The sequence below is a fragment of the Sciurus carolinensis genome, chromosome 8, assembly GCF_902686445.1.
Source record: "Sciurus carolinensis chromosome 8, mSciCar1.2, whole genome shotgun sequence".
Taxonomy (NCBI): Eukaryota; Metazoa; Chordata; class Mammalia; order Rodentia; family Sciuridae; genus Sciurus; species Sciurus carolinensis.
In genome coordinates, this window is record NC_062220.1 from 126,147,405 (window position 1) to 126,165,297 (window position 17,893).

The 17,893-nt window shown below is 55.0% G+C and overlaps 1 protein-coding gene across 1 annotated transcript in view; it reads left to right on the forward strand.

The window, feature by feature from the left end:
• Myo18b (myosin XVIIIB) overlaps positions 1 to 17,893 on the forward strand; it is a 224,980-nt gene that overhangs the window by 183,709 nt on the left and 23,378 nt on the right. The window contains exon 40 of the mRNA XM_047561579.1: positions 12,066 to 12,196. Coding sequence (XP_047417535.1) covers positions 12,066 to 12,196 — 131 coding nt within the window. The remainder of the gene's footprint in view (positions 1 to 12,065; positions 12,197 to 17,893) is intronic.

A 17,893-nucleotide genomic window follows, 5' to 3' on the forward strand; every position in this document is an offset into this window, starting at 1 on the left:
TCCGAGGGGAGCTCCTCTGACCCTGCCTCACAGGCTGCGTCTGCCAGCCCCCCGGAGTCGCTCCTGGGCTGGCTTCAGGCCCACCCCTGGGCCCCGATTTACTGGACTCGTTGGGCCTGTGTGATGTGTGAGATCTCTGCACGTTCAGCAGAAGCTGCAGCTGGAATTTTGAATTCGGACACTTTCTCGGGCTCGCCACACACAACGCCACCCTCCCAGGGGCCCCGTGACCGCGAGGGGACGCAGGGGACACTGTTGCGCGGTGCTGCTGCTCAGCTCCCAGGTTCTGCAGGCGAGGTGTCGCCCGTGCGTTTCCAACTTAACGATATTCTCAACTTACCGCGGTTCGTTGGGACGAGACCTCCAGGTCCAGGAGCCTCTGTCCTCGGGTGCCGACGGTGACCCGGGGCTTGGCACGGGGCAGAACTGGTTTTCTCTGATTCTTGGGTGTATTCTCATGACCTGTGGCCTGCCAGCAGGGGAGGGGGGCATAGCAGGAGATTGTTTTGGTGCAGAAGGAACGGGAGGGCCCTCTTCATAAAGAGCTCATCAGTGTACCAGGAAATTAGAAGTCGGAAAATCATCACAACCTGATGGATAGACACTCATCCCCGTGGCTTGCACCAATCCGGAGGCACAGAGGTAATAGGGCCCAATTCACTGCAAGGGTGCCAGAGAAGGGGATGATGGAATGGGTGGTGTGGAATGGATAGGAGTTCGCTAGCGAGACAAAGCATCGGGCAGGAAAGAGCATTCCAGCTGGGGTCCGGGGCGTGGGCATTGGGAAGAGAAGAACCCTGGAGGGTGGGTGGGTGAAGGGCTTCGTCTGCTAAGCCACAGAGTTTGGACTGTAGGAAACAAGGAGCCACTGAATGCTTTTGAGCTGGGGGGCGTCACAGTCAGATGAGAGATCGGTCCCTGGATGCTTGTGCCCTACGGATCGGCGATCCGGCTGGACGGAGGCCCTGCAGGAAATAGCAAGGAAGACTGAATTCACGATAAGAGAGTAGGAAGCCCGAGACCAGGGACCAGCCCCACCTATTGACGCTAGAGAGTCCCCCGAGGCCCAGAGAAGGGACAGCGCATGAGTTGTTCTCTTGCTGAAGTTCTCGGATCCAATGCCCAGTGTCCACAGGAGAAGTTTCAGAGTCCACGTTCCCTGCTCCTGCCATCGCGGGGGCCGAGAGGAAACGCGAACTGCATTTCCATTTAAATTGAAACACGACGTGTCAAAGGTGGCCTGATAATTACTGCCTGGAACAGCCGCCCTCTGATGTGGGAAGCGTCCTGCGGCGTATGTGGTACAGATAATTTTTACATTGGAGACTTAATTATATTGATATAATTACTCCCCTGGCAGGAAAATTGGGTGGCGCAGATATGTCATCTTTGCTTTTGAGCAGAAAAATGAAAGGCCTTTTTAATTTTTCTTCTGTTACAGGAAGTGAGTGGGTAGGTGACTGTGGGCAGCAGGGGTGAGGGCTCGGGCACGTGCCCCAGGTCAGGGTGTCCCCGTGCAGCTGTGAGGTCCCTGCCTGCTGCGTGTCAACTTTGGGAAGGTCGGAGGCCACCTACAGCCTCTCCTTGCCCCTTCCAGAAGATTCCAAGCAGAAGTCATAGGCTGGAGGGGATTTTCAGGACTGGGAGTAGGTCCAGCCTGAAGGGAGTCGGTCGGAAAGTCACTCACTGGTGTCTGAAGCCCCTCCCTCCCCATTTCCAGCCCATCAGTGGCCTGAAAACCCTCAGCCACATTTCCCTTCCAGGTGAGGGTCCTCCAGAGGCAGTGCCCTCCTTACCTCCCTGTCCAGCAGGGGAGACTTGAGACCCCACGAGTCTCAAAGAGCCCTCCTCACCACCAGAGCCTCCGTTTTTGTTGCATAAGTAGCTGGAGTCTGCTCAGGCAGGAACTGCCCATCAAGAGTGGGTGAAGCCAGGCGCAGTGACACACGCCTGTCATCCCCTCAGCTCTGGAGGCCGAGGCAAGAGGATCGAGCGTTCAAAGCCAGCCTCAGCAAAAGCGAGGCCCTCAGCAACTCAGTGAGACCCTGTCTCTAAATAAAATACAAAATAGGACCGGGATGTGGCTCTGTGGTCGAGTGCCCCTGAGTTCAATCCCTGGTACCCACCCCTCTGCCAAAAAAAGAAAAAGTGGGTGAAAAGAATGGGTTGTGGTGGCACACGCCTGTAAACCCTGCTATTTGAGAGGTTGAGGCAGGAGGATCACAAGTTCAAGGCTAGCCTCCGCAACGTAGTGAGACCCTGTTTCAAAATAAAAACAAAATGGGCTGAGGGTGTAGCTCAGTGGCAGAGCACCCCAGTCAAGAAGGTGGGGGGTCTCCTAGTTCTTTCTCTGCCACCCCTTGACCTGGTGGCTTCCTGCCGTAAGCCTTAGTTTGGGCCCCAGGGACACAGATGTACCTGGAATGTGTGAATACCTGTGAGAGGACAGGAGTTCATTGGCTTATTGTCGGCAAGATCTTTATCATCTGGATTTTAAAGAACTCAAGTTGCCTCCTGCTAACTTCCCAGGAAGCTACGAAGGCCTTCAGGCAACAGCTGGGGGCATTTTTAAATAATCAGCTTGAAATCTAAGAAGAGAGAGGAAAGAGGGCCAGCGGTGCCTGGAGCCCCAAGCGCTTCCTTCTGCCTCAACATAATGAGGCCGCAGAAGTTGGGTGGTGTCCCTGTTTGTCTGCAGAGAGAACTCCATTCTGTCTTCAATAGAAAACCACTTTTCCTGAGTGAGGGTCAAACAGACACATCTGTGCGCACAGCGGAAATGAACGCAGGATGGACATACACCAACATATTCATTAAGAGTGGTCGTCCCCAAGTAAGTGACTTCGGGGTGAATTTTAAGGATTTTTATTTTTAATCCCACTTTGTGGACTCTATTAGGAAAAAAAAAAAATAAAACAATGGAGTTTCAAAGACACAGAAAAAGAGCGTGTAATACTGTATTCATTTTCTACAGCTGCTATAACAAAGTGCCACAAACCGGATGACTTAAAACAACAGAAATGTATGGTCTCCCAGTTCTGGAGGCCGGAAGTCCAAAAAATCAAGATGGCAGCCAGGCCAGCTCCACAGGGGAAGAAATGCCCCTGGTCATGGCTGACTCCGACAGCAATCTCTGTGTTCCTTGGCTTGTAGATTCAACCCGCAGTCTCCACATGACATTGTTTTCCACAGGTCCTCTCTCGATGTATATGTGTCAGAATCCCCCTTCCTCTAAGGATCCCAGTCATAGTGGACCAGGGTCCATTCTAATGACTCCATTTTAACTTAGTCACCTCTGTAAAGACCAAATACAGTTCCATCCTGAGGTTCGAGGGATGGGGATTTTAACCTATCTTTTCTGGGAACATAATGCAAACCCATAAACAGATGTGTCCCTAGAAACGGGGAAACGTTCAGGGTACCGTGGAATTTTTCCTTTATGGATGAGGGGTCTGTAGCAAGGGGTCCAAATGTGAAGAACCGATGTTCCCGTGGTCGCCGGCCTCCATCGTGGTTCCCAGTGATCTCTCAGATCATATTCCGGTTGGGCTGTGTGACCTGCGATCGTGTCAGTAGTAAGGCATGTCCTTTCTGAGGGTGGCTTGCAAAACAGACATCCGACTTCCGCTTGGTTCTCTCGTGGATCCCTGGCTCTGGGGAAGACTACCTGCCATGACAGGAGGATGCTCAAGCATCCCAGTGGAGGTCCCCCGAGGCAGAGAACTGAGCCCTCCAGCCAGCAGCCATGGTCTCTCCAGAAAGGAGATCCGCCTGCCTCAGTCGGATTTTCAGACAGCCGTCACCTGGCATGATCAGCGGGGACCCTGTGTGAATTTCCTACTGCTGTTGCCACACGTAATCACACAGGAGCTTTAACCAACAGAAATGTATCCTTCCACGCTTCCAGAGGCCAGAAGTCCCAGCTGTGTCTTAGGGGGTAAAGAATCGAGGTGTAACCCTCTGGAGGCTCCAGGGGACTATCCATCCCTACAGCTTCTAGAGGCAGCTGACCTTTCTTGGCTCCTGGCTGTATCTGTCCCATCTCTGCTTCTGTCACCATGTCATCTTCTCCCCCATGGACCCTCTGCCTCCCTCTTGTAAGGACCCTTGTGACTGCATGTAGGGTCCACCTGGATAATCCAGGATCATCTCCTCCCCTCAGGGTCCATCTGCCACGTGGGGTAACCCCTTTCCATGTTCCTGAGTGGATACCCTTGAGAGATCTCTATTCAACCACAACCGCCCAACTAAGATAATGCCACATTCCCAACCTCGAAAACCACCAGAGAGGCTGGGGCAGGAGGATCACGAGTCCAAGGCCAGCCTCAGCAAAAGCGAGGCGCTAATTGACTCGATGAGACCCTGTCTCTAAATAAAATACAAAATAGGGCTGGGGAGGTGGCTCTGTGGTTGAGTGTCCCTGAGTTCAATCCCTAGTACCAAAACAAAAAAAACAAAAAAAAACAAAAAAAAAAACAAAAAAAGAAGAAAAAAGAAAAGAAAACCACCAGAGAGAATAAATATTTGATATTTCAAAGCACTAGGTGTGGAAGCAACTTGTTATGCAGGAATCAAAAACCGATGTGGGTTAGGGATTTGTAACCTGGCTCTTGATTGTACGATGCTTGGAAATCAGAATTCTGGAAGTCTCTTAATTTTTTTCTTCCGAACATACACATGGAAGGTGTGCGGATCTTCTCAGCAAACATGGTGGTGAATGCTTATAATAAAATATCACCGTGCATCTTCAACAACGAAGCCCGCTGTGAACCCTGGGGGCTTTTGTGCTCTGGACCAGTTGTTTGCTGTTTGTTCTCAGGTTCCTTCCTCTCCCTCCTCGGCTCTGCTGGCCGTTGGCAGGAAGTGACGTTGCCGGGGTTGCTTACCTCCTGAGGGATGCAGCCGGTGAGAGGTGGTGCCAAGTAGCTCATTGCTGGGCGCTGATCCTGCCTCCAGCTGTTCCCGGAAGGTGCAGGACGAGGCCTGAAGACTTGCAGGCGCAGTCCAGGGCTCTGAAACAGAATGCTGGGAAAGCTGACAGTCCAATGTCCCTGCACGTGCTGTCTCAGTCTTGAAGGGGGTTGAGACTGGGGTAGCCAGTTTTTAGAGAGACGCTCCTTATATGCCTAACATGTCTATGTGCAGAGCTGAGCGGGGCTCGGGTGTATGTGAAGAGTCACTGCTTTGAACAAAGGCAGCTTCTCTAAATCCCTGTTATAACTCTGCTTCCCCGTCACCTGGGCAGCCAAGTGCCTGTATTAAATTCCTGGGGTTGAAAGGCCTGGAGGAGTTCCTATTTCCCTAACTGACCCCGGCTCTTAGGCGTTATGTAAAGTCCTTTCAGCTTCCACAAAGAAATATGAGATTCTTAGACTTCATTTTCTGAAACAAGAGGTTGTCCTCATGTTACAATCCCTAGACCCTTCCTATTTTTTGAATCTGCCTAGAAAGAAGGAAACGTGAACATTCACCGCTGGTTCGGGCACACCATTTGCCTGCAACTCGATGCGATTTCATCTGTCCCTTGTTGTGACCTTTTTGTCAGGGAATGACAATGATGTCTTACCTGGAGAGGAACTGAAAATAAGAGTCAGTGACTCTCACAATCCCCTGGTTGCTTTAGGGTTCATCCATTCTAAAGCCAATGGTGCAACCTTTCCAACCCCCTCCCTGCCAAGTTCAGGGTCTGCCCATGTGATTACTTCCAACTTCTGGCTTCGCAGAATACTCATCAGTTTTCAAGGAGAAATAAATCCCACAAACAACCAGCAGATGCAGATGTTTCTGGGCTTAATATGGGGTCCCATCCCAATACACCCCCTGCAAGTCAACAGCATGGTAAATCAAAACCTCATTGATTGATGGCGGCTGCCCACCTGACCTGCGCTCAGCAGCACAGCCTGCTGGAGGGTGTTGGCCATTCCCCTGGTGACCGTGGGTGGGGCTAACTGGGAGCCGCGGTTCACTGATGCCGCTCAGCATCACGGGACAGGATATTTTGGGAAAAGACCCAAATTCAAAATCTGAAACATGGTTTCTACTGCAGGGTGTTGGTTTGGCACCATTAGAAAAATCAAAAAGTCTTAAGTTGAACCAGGGTGAGGTGGGGACCATCTTATTATTCTTTGAGCAAGTGGAAGGTATTCCAGGAGGACTGAAATTTTCCCGGCATGGCAGAGGTGGGTGTTCCAGTGGATGCTGGCAGAGGAAGCACCAGGCAGCACAGGTTCAAGTACTTGGCAGTTCAGAGAATAGACTGTGAGCCCAGAGGGCCTGGGTCTGGGTGGTGATTGATTAGACATGTCTGCCACTGGCGAAGGAGGAGCTGTGGGAAATGCAAAGGCTGCAGCTTGTCTCTGCCGCTTTCTAGCTGTGTGTCTTTGGGATCTGCCAAGGTTTCAATCTGGTTTGTCCCCACCAAAACTCATATCCAGGGCGAGTGCCCCAGGCCATGTGCTGAGAGGTGACGGGACCTTTAAGAGGCGATTAGGTCTTCAGGAGCAATTGATGTTTTTCCTGTGGGAATGAACTCCCACCCTTGGGGGACCTTATTGGTTACCTTCAGAGTGGGCTGTCAGGCCGGGCGTGGTGGCGCGTGCCTGTCATCCCAGTGACTTGGGAGGCTGAGGCAGGAGGATCACAAGTTAGAGACCAGCCTCAGCAATTTAGAGAGGTGCTAAGCAACTTAGCAAGACCCTGTCTTAAGATAAAAATAAAAAATAATAAATAGGACTGGGGATGTGGCTCGGTGGTTAAGCACCATCAAGTTCAATTCCTATGACCCAAAAATAAAAAAAAATAAATAAAAAATTAAGAGTGGGTTGTCACCAAGCACCGGGCCCCTCCCCTTGCTGCCTTGAACTGGGCTCCTCTGCCACACATGCCCACTCCCCTTCTGCTTTTCCGTCTTCCTGCCGTGAGTCCAGCAGCACGTGGCCCTCACCAGAAGCCAAGCAGATGTTGCGCTGTGCTCGTGGGCTTCTAGACCCTGAGCCAAAATAAACTTCTTTCCCATATAAATCATCCAGCCTCAGGTGTTCTGTCATAGCAACTGAAAATGGAGTCCAGCAGGATCTTTGATGAGTCTCTCTGTGTCTATTACAAGATCATAAAAATAGAATGAAACAATGAATCGGCAGGACGATTATGGAGAAGGGACCCCAGGCGGCAGTGACCCCAGGCCCCCCGTCCTTGCTCCTGCTGAAGTCGGGCTGGTTCACTCTGACCTCGCACAACCTGAGGCAGACCCTTTGGATTTTCTGAGGGACACCCCGACTCTTCCTGTTCCCAAAACGGAACCAAACGCTGTGTACTGATTGTCATTCATCCCACTGCGAGGTGGCTCCGGAGCCCCTGCTGGGGCGCCATTCATGGGGCTGTGATTTTCCCAGGCAGCCTCTTTTCTCCCAGGCAAGTGACCCTTGGACAATGTGCAGGAAGCAGTGACTGTTCTTTAGACTGTGCTTTCCTTCTGGCAAGACTCCCGCACCTCCAGAGGCACCCTGGGAGGAAGCAGGAGCAGCCAGAAACCAGAGGCTTAGCCTCCCGGAGCCTCAGCCTGCTCCTCTGTGTGATGGGGACAGCGAGGGACCAAGACGCCTCTGGGGCCAGAGCAGGTGCTCCTCTGTGTGATGGGGACAGCGAGGGACCAAGACGCCTCTGGGGCCAGAGCAGGTGCTCCTCTGTGTGATGGGGACAGCGAGGGACCAAGACGCCTCTGGGCCGGAGCAGGTGGACGTCACCGTAGTCTGAGAGAGGAACGAAGCCCTGCCTGCCTGACTTTCTGATAACCAAATTGACCCATATCCTTGGCAGAATATCCGGCGTCATGTCCAAAGGCAGAGCGAGAGCCACTTGATCTCTCAGGAGGGACAGTCACCATTGCCACCACTTGGTGGCAAACGGCTCGAGTTACCTTCTGTTGCTGTGGTACTGGACGCTGAGGGCTCTTCTAGATACTGAGAAAGGATATTTTAACCATGTAGCAGAACATGTGCGAGGGTTGCAAACAGCACATTCCTTCCTTCATTCATTCTACATCTATTGTGTATGTTCAGTATTTATTAAGCATATAAAATACTGTCTTTTGATCCAGTTTGGGCCGAGTCTGTGCAAAATTCAAGTCTCTGGTTCTCGATTTGAAGCAGGAAAGGCTGGCCAGTTGCCGATCGCTCAGATGCTCATAAGTAGGTGCTTCGTGTTTATTGAGGAAGGTGCGTGTCAGACACTGGGGGTGTTTGCACATCTGCATAAGCGCTACACGCAGCTACCTGGAGGTTCTGTTTGTCTTTACTGAATCGGAAGAAAATAACCACGAGCTGGGTTTATAGCTCGGTGGGTACAGTGCTTGCCTAGCACCCGTGAGGCCTGGGGTTCGATTCCCCAGCACCACCGGAAAAAGAAAGAGAAAATAATGATGAATTTTCACGGGGGGCCGGGTGTCTTTGAGATCGATCGATCCGCAGCGTCCCTAACACAGGGCAGGGGAAGTTACCCTGGAGAGCTGGGGCTGGGACCACTGACCGGGGCCACAGAAACTGACCTAGGAGAGTGCTGTGCTCTGCAGACAGGAGCCATCCTCTGGGCCCGGAAATGCTAAGGCAGAGAAAACAAACAACAAACAACCGTTTGCAGTATGAGCCTCTAATTGAACATCATGAGAGGAGACGAGCTTAATTGCAGTCATTAATTATCATATAAACTGCTTTCCCACAAGGCCCTCTCTGTGCCTCGTGCTTCTGAGGGAACCGTCTGCAAATTCAACAGGGGATCGTGGGTGTCTGGAGCCCTGGGCGGGGGCGACAGGTGCCCATTTTATCTGCGTGCTACACGCCCCGGCTTCCTCTCGATCCCCACCAGCAGCCTTGCATGAACACCATTCGTTCCAACCCCAAACACGGATGGGTGGGTGCCTGCTGGGACCAGAGACCAGCAGCATCCTGGGAGGTTAGCTCCGTGCACGTGAGCACTCAGCACTGACCGTGCCTGAAGTAGAGCCAGCACATAGTAGGTGCTCAGCTAATGCCCATGGCATGCAGGCATGTCGGAAATGAAGAGTGGATGACGGATCACACACGCTAGCCTGTCTGCGGGCGGGGTGTCTATCTCGGCGTAAAGAGCACTACGTGACAGTGTCGTCACTGTCCGTCTCTGCGCACATGCTCCGTCTCTGTGGGTTTCTGCCGAACCTACTTCTAATGACCTAAATCGTTTTATATGCTAGTTTCTCTCCACCTCCTAGACGTCGCCATGGTCTGCGTCTAACGGAAGAGGAGGCCACGCTGACACCTGGCCTCAGAACATAACTCCACGTACAAGGAGCAGCCCCAAGCGCTGTTAGTCTGGTGGGCCGCCCGTTGTATGTGGGTGGAAGAAGGCCTGACCTCCAGGTGGGCCTCTGGACGGGCCTCCCTTGTGGCCCTTCTCCTGGTGTCTGGTGCGTCCTCCTCCCCATCTCTCCTGGGACTTGGCGGGCCTTGTCTTGTCTGCCCCAGGGAGACCTCTGCATCCTGCAGCTTAATGACTGCTCTCCGCAATCAGCGGACTCTGGTTCTCAAGCTGAAGCAGGTGAGACTGGCTGATTTCTGAGGGCACCGACGCTGGTCTCCCGGGCCCCTCTCGGGTGTGAGCCTGCTCTGCTGTGTCTGACGCAGCCCCTGGGTCCCGGCGCCTGGCCTATTGATGGCGCTCCCTCAGGCTAGTCGAGTCACGCTCCTGGCCGCCTTGCTTGGCATTCCTGTCTTTTCTCTGCAAGACTTTGGGAGCCCGAGTCCTGCATTCTGGGCTCGTGACTTGCTGTGTGACCTTGGCAAGTCTCCTCCGTGACATAAGGACAGCCTCCTCACTCTCCTCTGAGAACTAAATCATGGTAGTGCCACCGTTAGTTGAGCCTTCCCACTGGACCAAGTCTGTTTACTCCCCACAATAACCTTTGAAGGAGGGATGACTACAGCCCTCCTTTTACCAATGCGAAAACAGAGGGTCAGAGAGGTTGAGTTACTTGCTGAAGGTCACACAGCATTGAGCAACAAAGTTGGGATTGGAACCCAGGCAGCCCAGTTCCAGGGTGAACTTTTATTGTTAAAGGATTATGACTTTGACTCATTTCAGGTCCCCATTTCCTCTGCCCACCTGCTTAGTCCCAGCCCGTCCACTGCTGAGACAGAGCACCCCTCTCTGTCCCTTTCCTCCACTTACCAGGAGGCTCCCTGAGGGTTGAACTTCAGAACTTTGTGGCTGCTGCGTGATGCTCACAGGGTCAGGGTTCACCCGAGCAGGGCTGGGGAGGGACCGCCAGCCCCTCCCTCTCAGGCCGCCTCTGCTTCCCTCCGAGCCCCCGCTTCTCCGCAGCCAGGCCAGGCCCCCGGACAGACCTGGGCTTCGCCGACTGCCTTTTTCTCTTCAGAATTAGAAAAGACTCAAAATCATTTGACAGGCACAATAACAAGGATGGACGAGCCGATCTGCCAAGGAGAGCTGAGCGTGCCTCTGAAACAGGGAGCCACCAGGATCCGCCCTGGCTTCCTTTGGGGTATAGGCAGAACTGCCCCTTACTTGCCCTGAGTGACCCTTCTGACCTTGGTTTCCTTGTCAAAAAAAAAAAAAAAAAAATTCCAGGCTCAGAGAGGGTGGCGAGCTGCTCATGGTCACACAGCTAGTGAATTCTGTGGGGAGCTGGGAATTGCACTCAGTCTGACTGTAAATCCTCATCTCCCCCTGCACACTCTCACCACTAGGTATGTGTGTGTTCCTTTAAATCACAGTGCAAAGGCGCGCTCCACCTTTCGCCCGTGTGCATGTGTGTGCGTGCACATGGGATCGGCGTGGATCTGGCTGTGAGTTTCTCTGTTCTGTTCGCCTCACTGTGTTTCCCAGGAGCCTGTCCCGTGGCCACCACCCTCACTGCTCAGGCTAAAGTCTGCCTAATGGCATCCAAGGGACCCGCTGTCACTTCCCTAACCCTGGCCTGTGGCTGGGGACGATGGCTCTCAGCTTCTCCTGCCATCCAGAGCACCAGCGTCCTGGGGTTCGGAGCCTTGCTTTGCCTTTGGATCCATTTCCGGGAGCTGGACTCCAGGTGTAGCCCAGGGTGTCAGACCCAGCACTAGCGACATTAGGGCCACACAGTCCTCCCTGGCCTTTGCCCACTAGATGCCAGTGAGGGCAAGACCACCCTCCGCTGACGGTCACGGCATTAAAGGGGTGTGAGGAAGTAGGCAGAGCTTCTCCAGAGAGGCAGAGCAAGATCCGAGTAGGTCTGTGTGGGAGAGTACTGAGCATGGAGACCGAGCACCAAGAGGTGGACCAAGCTCAAATTCCAGCACTGCGTTAAGGCTTCACGTCTTCAGACCTTGGTTCCCATCTGGGAAGTGGGAGCAATCATCACCACCCACCTGCCCGGAGGGAGACGCAAGGGCAGGAGCACTGCCCGCCATGCTGGCCCCAGCAGTCCTCCATCAGGCCAGCCCGAGGGTCTGCTCTGCTGGGTTTTCCATCTGCACCTTTGCTGCTGCCCAGCACAGAGAGGTGGGGGCGTCCAGGGGACAGAGTTGAAGGAGACCATCCCTGTGCCGGCCTTCCCCCAACCTGCTGCACCAGATCCATCCCCAGGGCTCAGCCGGAAGGCAGCAGCTGGGGCCGGTGGAGGTCTGTGCATTTACACGTCCAGCGGAGCCGGCCTGAGCTCGGGACCCTGGGTGTGTATGGGCCGCAGCACCCCTGCCGGGGCAGTGAGCTCTGTCCCCAGGCAGAGCCTGCGGTATTTGCCTCTTGCAGATTCTCTGTGAACTGGAGGCTCAGCCCTGAGAACTCTTTCATTTTTGGTACCAGGGATTGACCACAGAGCCACCTCCCCACCTGATTCTGTATTTTATTTAGAGACAGATCTCGCTGAGTTGCTTAGGGCCTCGCTAAGTTGCTGAGGCTGGCCTTGAACTCGCCAGCCTCCTGCCTCAGCCTCCCGAGCTGCCCCTAGTGGCGTGCGCCTGGGCGCCCGGCCCCTGAGAACTCTTGGGCGGGTGGGCTCTTGCTCAAGGCCCACGTGGGCTTGTGGTCTGTGTCCGCAGGAGAAGTACGTGGAGGAGCTGGCCACCGTGAGGCAGACCCTCCAGACGGACCTGGAGACGTCCATCCGGCGGATCGCCGACCTGCAGGCGGCCCTGGAAGAGGTGGCCTCCAGCGACAGCGACACAGAGAGGTAACAGGTTGGGGCGCTGGACACGCCTCCTGGGAGCCCCGAGGCGTCCCGGGGCTGGGGGTGTCGCTGGCTGGCTGGGATGGGGGGACACCGGATGCCGGCCCGACCGGGCTCACGGCCCCTTGTCTCCGCCGAGTCCGTCGAGCGAATGTCGGGAAGCCAGGCCTGGTCTAGTTCCAACACCTCTTCTGTAAAGTGGCACAATCCTACTAGGATGAGCCACAGGAAATGGCCGCAAGCAGATCGGGGGTTCCTGTCCCACCCGCTGCCCCCCCGCGGGGCTGCTGGAGCCGAAGGGCTTCCTGGAGGAACCTGGCCGAGAGCAGGGTCGGGGTGCACACGTGGGAGCCGCGGTCGTGCAGAATTAGGGGGCAGCTTGACAAGAGCCATTCCAGGTACAAGTTCAGAGGGCTGGGGGTTGGGGAGCCCCCAGGCCAGCGTCAGGGCTTCTGTCCCTTCTCAGGAGACAGTCAGGCTCCAGTTGCCATGGACCACGGTCAGTGCCGGCTGGACGGAGCTCACCGTGTCCCAGGCCGTCCACCCTGCAGGTGGCCAAAGGTCTTCATCCCGGGAGTTGCCTTGGCAACCTCGGCTTGTCACTCTTCCCCCGCCCCAGCCTCGCGGCACCGCCTGGGAAGCAGGGAGAGGTCTCCTTCCACACGCGGCGCTAAGGAGCCTGCAGCTGGCCAGTCCTTCTGGGTCTTTCCCTCTGGCGAGGCTGGTTCCTGCTGCCACAGGCGGGTCAGAACCCAGACCTGGGAGTGCCACCTGCTCTGTTCCTTCTCCTCTCACGGAAGGTCAAGGTCGCACAGCATATTAGCACAGTCGGAACCCAGGTCTGCCCTTGCCCACCTCAGCCTCCTCTGGGCAGTGGGTGTGAGACAGGAAGCAGAGAGGACCGGCAGCCAGCGCTGGGTGAGCCAGTGCGGAGAACCAGACATCTCTGTTCAGGAAGACCCCGCGTCATCAAAAACAGAAAAAGCCCAAACAAGACAAGCAAACAAAAGGACGAGGCTCTAACACTGCCGGTGGCTTCCTCTATTTTCCTCCAAGTTCACCTGCATTTTCTAACCCTTGCAGGACGCACACCACACACCCCTAGCCGCCCTGGCGCCCGCTTTAGGAGGTTTGGCTCCTGCGAGTTACGGCCTTTGGGCGCCTAATTTTAGAAAGTGCACCCACCCCTCTCCTGCTGGCAGCCCTGGGCTGGTCCTGGCTGCTGGGAGAGCTGTCCCCTTCCGAGGGCACCGTGGTGGTAGCCTCTCTGGGAGGGAGGAGCCAGCCCCGGGAGGGTCTGGGGCAGAGAGAGGCATGTTCTAGAAAGTGGGAGCTCTGTGTCCCTGAGCAAGAGAAGTGACCAAGTGGGTCTCTTTCTCCTCCTGGCCTTCTTCCCTTCCTCCTTACCTCTCTCCCATCCTTCTTCCCCTCTCAGAATGGCCCACGGGAACCCCTGAGACCCTTAAAATGCCCCCAAGCCCCAGGTAGGATCAGCCACACCACTTGTGGGGTCCCCTATGAAATGCACAGGTGGGCTTCCTGCTTCAAAAAAAGGTAAAACGTCCACCGGTTCCGGGGCACCCGCCTGTCATCCCAACGGCTCGGGAGGCTGAGGCGGGAGGATCACGAGTTCAAAGCCAGCCTCAGCAACTTAGCGAGGCCCTAAGCAACTCGGCAAGACCCTGTCTCTAAATAAAATATAAAAAGGGCTTGGAGGTGGCTCAGTGGTTAAGCACCCCAGGTTCAATCCCTGGTACCAAAAAAAGAGAGTAAGACGTTCAAGACATGAAACCAAACACGGGCTTCAGGACATGATTGGGAAGCCTGTGCAGCCAGCCAGACCCCAGGCTGATGATTCACAGGGAGCATGTCCCAATGCCCAGTGGCCCTTGGTCCTAACCCAAGGCCTCCACGTGGATTGGAGAGTGAAGCCCAATATCGATTTCCAATAACACCCAGGACTGGGAAAACCGGGGTGGGTCTTACCTGGAAAGAAGTTTCAACACGTTTCAAAGAATCAGCGTCGGACCAAGCGTGCTCTCTGACGGCCTCTGAGCCCGAGGATCATCAACAACGAAAAGAAGTCCATCCAGAGCTGAGTCCCCATCTCCTGCCCCTCGGCGCCGCTCTGGATCCTTCCCCATCTTGGCATCTCCTCCATGACCCGGGCATCCTTGCCTGGAGTAAGAGGTTCGGATTGGGTCCGAGGGATTGGTTTTTGATACTTCTCCAAACTGAGCTCTCAATCGGGATTCAAACCCACTCAAGGAGGGAGAGAGAGAGAGAGAGAGAGAGAGAGAGAGAGAGAGAGAGAGAGAGAGAGAGAGGCAGGCTCCAGCTACAGGTGAGGTTCTCTGAGACACCTGTTCAAATCAGGAACCATCATCTTCCTCCCTGTTGGGATTTAGGCCTGAGTGTAGCAGACCTTCCAGGCTGGAAATGTGACGCAGAGCGTCAGCGGCGTTCACAGCAGCCTGCCCGCAGCAGGGCTGGCATCCTAACTAGACTGCGGTGTCCCTTCCTGGGTTAATGGAGGGAAGCTGTGGGTGGGTCCCCCGGGCCTGCAGCCTGCCCATTGTCCATGCAGGGCCTGCTGCGCTGGCTGGAGACCGCCCCTCTACTCCCGGCCCAGAGTCTGCAGCTGCTCTGTCTGTCGCTCTGGGTGGGAGTTTGGGTGGGTGTGGAGAGACCCCCGGGTGCCCTCTGACCTCTGGATCAGCGACAAGTGCACCGATCCCTAGCTGGGTCAGTCTGAGACAAATGTTCCGGAAAAACGTCCTCGACAGCTGGGTTGAGTATAAGCTGGACGTTTTCCCAACACACGCTCTTTTTCTAACCTGGCTAAAATGAGGCTTCGGAAGGACAAGCAGAGAGATCTGGGTCCAAGTGGAGATGGCGGCTGCCTCCGGCGACATCCGTCTGGGTAAACGTGTTCAGGGATGGACCCTGACTCTAAGGTTTCCTGCTTCATGGGAGGGCGGCCTTTGGCACAGCCGGCGGCCCTTTCTTACTTCGAGTTTGCCCCCCAGAGTACCGAGCATGCCCCAGGCCTGGGAGAACAGCTCGAAAGACTTCGGCCACCATCTCAGAAGGCTGTCACCTGGTCCAGGCTGCACAGGAGAGCACACAGGGCACCTGGCTTCAGCTGCCCAGCTAATGGCATCCACAGGGAGTGGGAGCCGCAGGCAGGACGTCTGCTTCGGCATCTCAGGAAGTAACCATGAGTTGAATGATCGGTACTTCTCTGGTGACCTTCCCACGTGCCAGGTACCATGCTACGTGCCCACAACAGCTCTCTGAGGTTCCTGTCACTGTCAGATGAGGAAACTGGGGCTCGGAAGAGTCAAGAATCTTGCCACTGTGTCCACGGGACATGAGGGAGCCGTGCTTGGATTTCCAGGCTGACCTTGTCACCCACGCTTCTAGAGGGGAGGCCCTGCTGTCTTGTAAAACAGACTCTGTTTCCTCCTTCCCCTTGTCAGGGTCTCTCTTCTCTGCCCAGTAGCCGACCTGTCACCATGGGGAGCTCATGTCTGTCACTGAGGAGATACGGAGCCACTTGCTGGGCAGTATTTGCATTTAGACTGCAGTCGTCTGGCCCAGACTCACCCGAAAGGAAGATGTCGGAAGACGTTTAATCAATTACCTTTCTTATCATCAGTCCCTCTGTTTACAAATTCTTGGCCCAAGTTCTTTGTTTTAAAAGCCACATGCATCAAGATGAGAGTAGGAAACACTGCCCACAGGTCAGGAGGTGAGGGGTCCAGTCCCAGGTGCCACCAAATGGATCAGCACCATGGACAGGTCAGCTGCCCGCCCAGCCTTGGTTGCCCACCCCACATGTAGCCATGGCGAGCGCTCCGTGTTATGACTTAGGGAGACAGGCAGACTCATTCCTGCCTCACTGAGCTGTTCCCCAGAAACCTCACCTAATGAAGGAGTCGATAGATTTCTAACAGCCTCTTTAAACAGAGACCCCTTTGGTTTTTATACCACAGCAAACGCTTCCAGAAAATTCCAGCTAAGGATAAGATTGTAGCGAGAGAGGGAAACTTAGGGCTAATTCCTCCTCCTGGGGTCTTCTTGCTGCCCCTTGGCAGCCCGGGTGGTGTCTCCCAGCACCAGAACCATGTGGTATGGCTCGAGCACCTGCCGGGACCACTAACCCGTGACATGTACAGAGCCTGCAGAGTGGCTGATTCCACCCCATCTGTGTGGTGCTTCTCAGGAGCAGAAAAGGCAAGACTTCCCTGCTTCTGCTGGAATTCTCCCTCACTCGCGCCCCAGGCCTCCGCTCCAGACCCCATGACAAAGGTGTTGGGTGGCTTCAACATTTATTCACTCATAAATAAGTGTGGGGCACAGCTCGCAGGAGCTCTTCAGCTCCCAGAAGTTCCCAGTCCGTCTCTTTATTTGAAACACCCTCTGTTTTGTTGAAACCGTCTCGACTGGTGGGTAACGCAGGGTGCAGGCTGGACGCCACCTTTGCTCTGGATGCTATTTCATTCCAAGTGGGTATTAGACGGACCACCTGGTCACGCCTGGCCTCTGCTCCGCAGCTTCTGTGCCTGATCGGTGGTGCCAATTCACCCGCAGTGGATGCTGGCACCATGGCAATGAGGGGAGGCGGGCTGCTTCCACAGTACATCCTTGTCCTCCTGCGGGATCTTTCCCAAGCCATAGGCTTAGGAGGGGAGGAGCGAAGGATGCTGGCCACTGATCACTTTTTTTTTTTTTTTTATAAGGTTGACACTTTAGAGTCTTTGCCTTCTTTTTTTTTTTTTTTTTTTTGGTACCAGGGATTGAACCCAGGGCCATTTGACCACTGAGCCACATCCCCAGCCCTTTTAGTGTTTTATTTAGATATTTAGAGACAGGGCCTCCCTCAGTTGCTGAGGCTGGCCTTGAACTCTCAATCCTCCTGCCTCAGCCTCCCGAGCTGCTAGGATGACAGACGTGTGCCACTATCCCTGGATAGAGGCTTTGCCATTTTTTTAAACTCCAGTTGAACAATGCAGTGGTGGTTGAGTCTGCTGCCTGCTTGCTCACCCCAAGGGACCCTGGCCTGGCCAGCCCAGATCTTCCTGTTAAGATGGAACTGAGATGAGAATCTGTCGGTAGTCGATGCTGGTGGGAAGCAGAAGGCAAATTCCAAAGGAAAAGCGCTTCCTAAAGGGACCATTTTTGCAAGGCTGGGATGTCGCATAGGGGAGCCTGGGGAATGGACAGGCAGCACCTGGGGTCAGCAACAATGGCCACCAGGACGGAAGGGGCAAGAGAGGGCGCGATGGCTGGAATCCAGAGAGAAGGGAAGGAGGAGGGAGGAGTGGGCAGGAGGCCCCTGTGGAGAGGGCTTGGTGGCAGGAGCAGCGCTGGCCTTTCCAGTAGAAGCCAGGCCGGGAGAATGAACACGCCACCCGCCCGCTCCTCCCTCCTCCGCCAGGTTGAGCCCGAGGGGAAGCCACAGGGGCTGGGAGCCCGCTGATGTGGTTCCCGCCATCGATCCATCGATCGACCGAGGTGGCGCTCAGGGATCCTCCCAGGCGCGGAGCCCGGGCAGACGCGCCGGGAACGTGCGCGCTCAGGGCAGCCGTGCGTCGGGCAGCGGTGGACGGCACGGAGCACGTGGGTCTCCAGTGCGGAGGGAGGAGCCTCTCCAGCGGGTGGGGTCTGGATCCTGAGCCCCCCACGGGGCTCCCG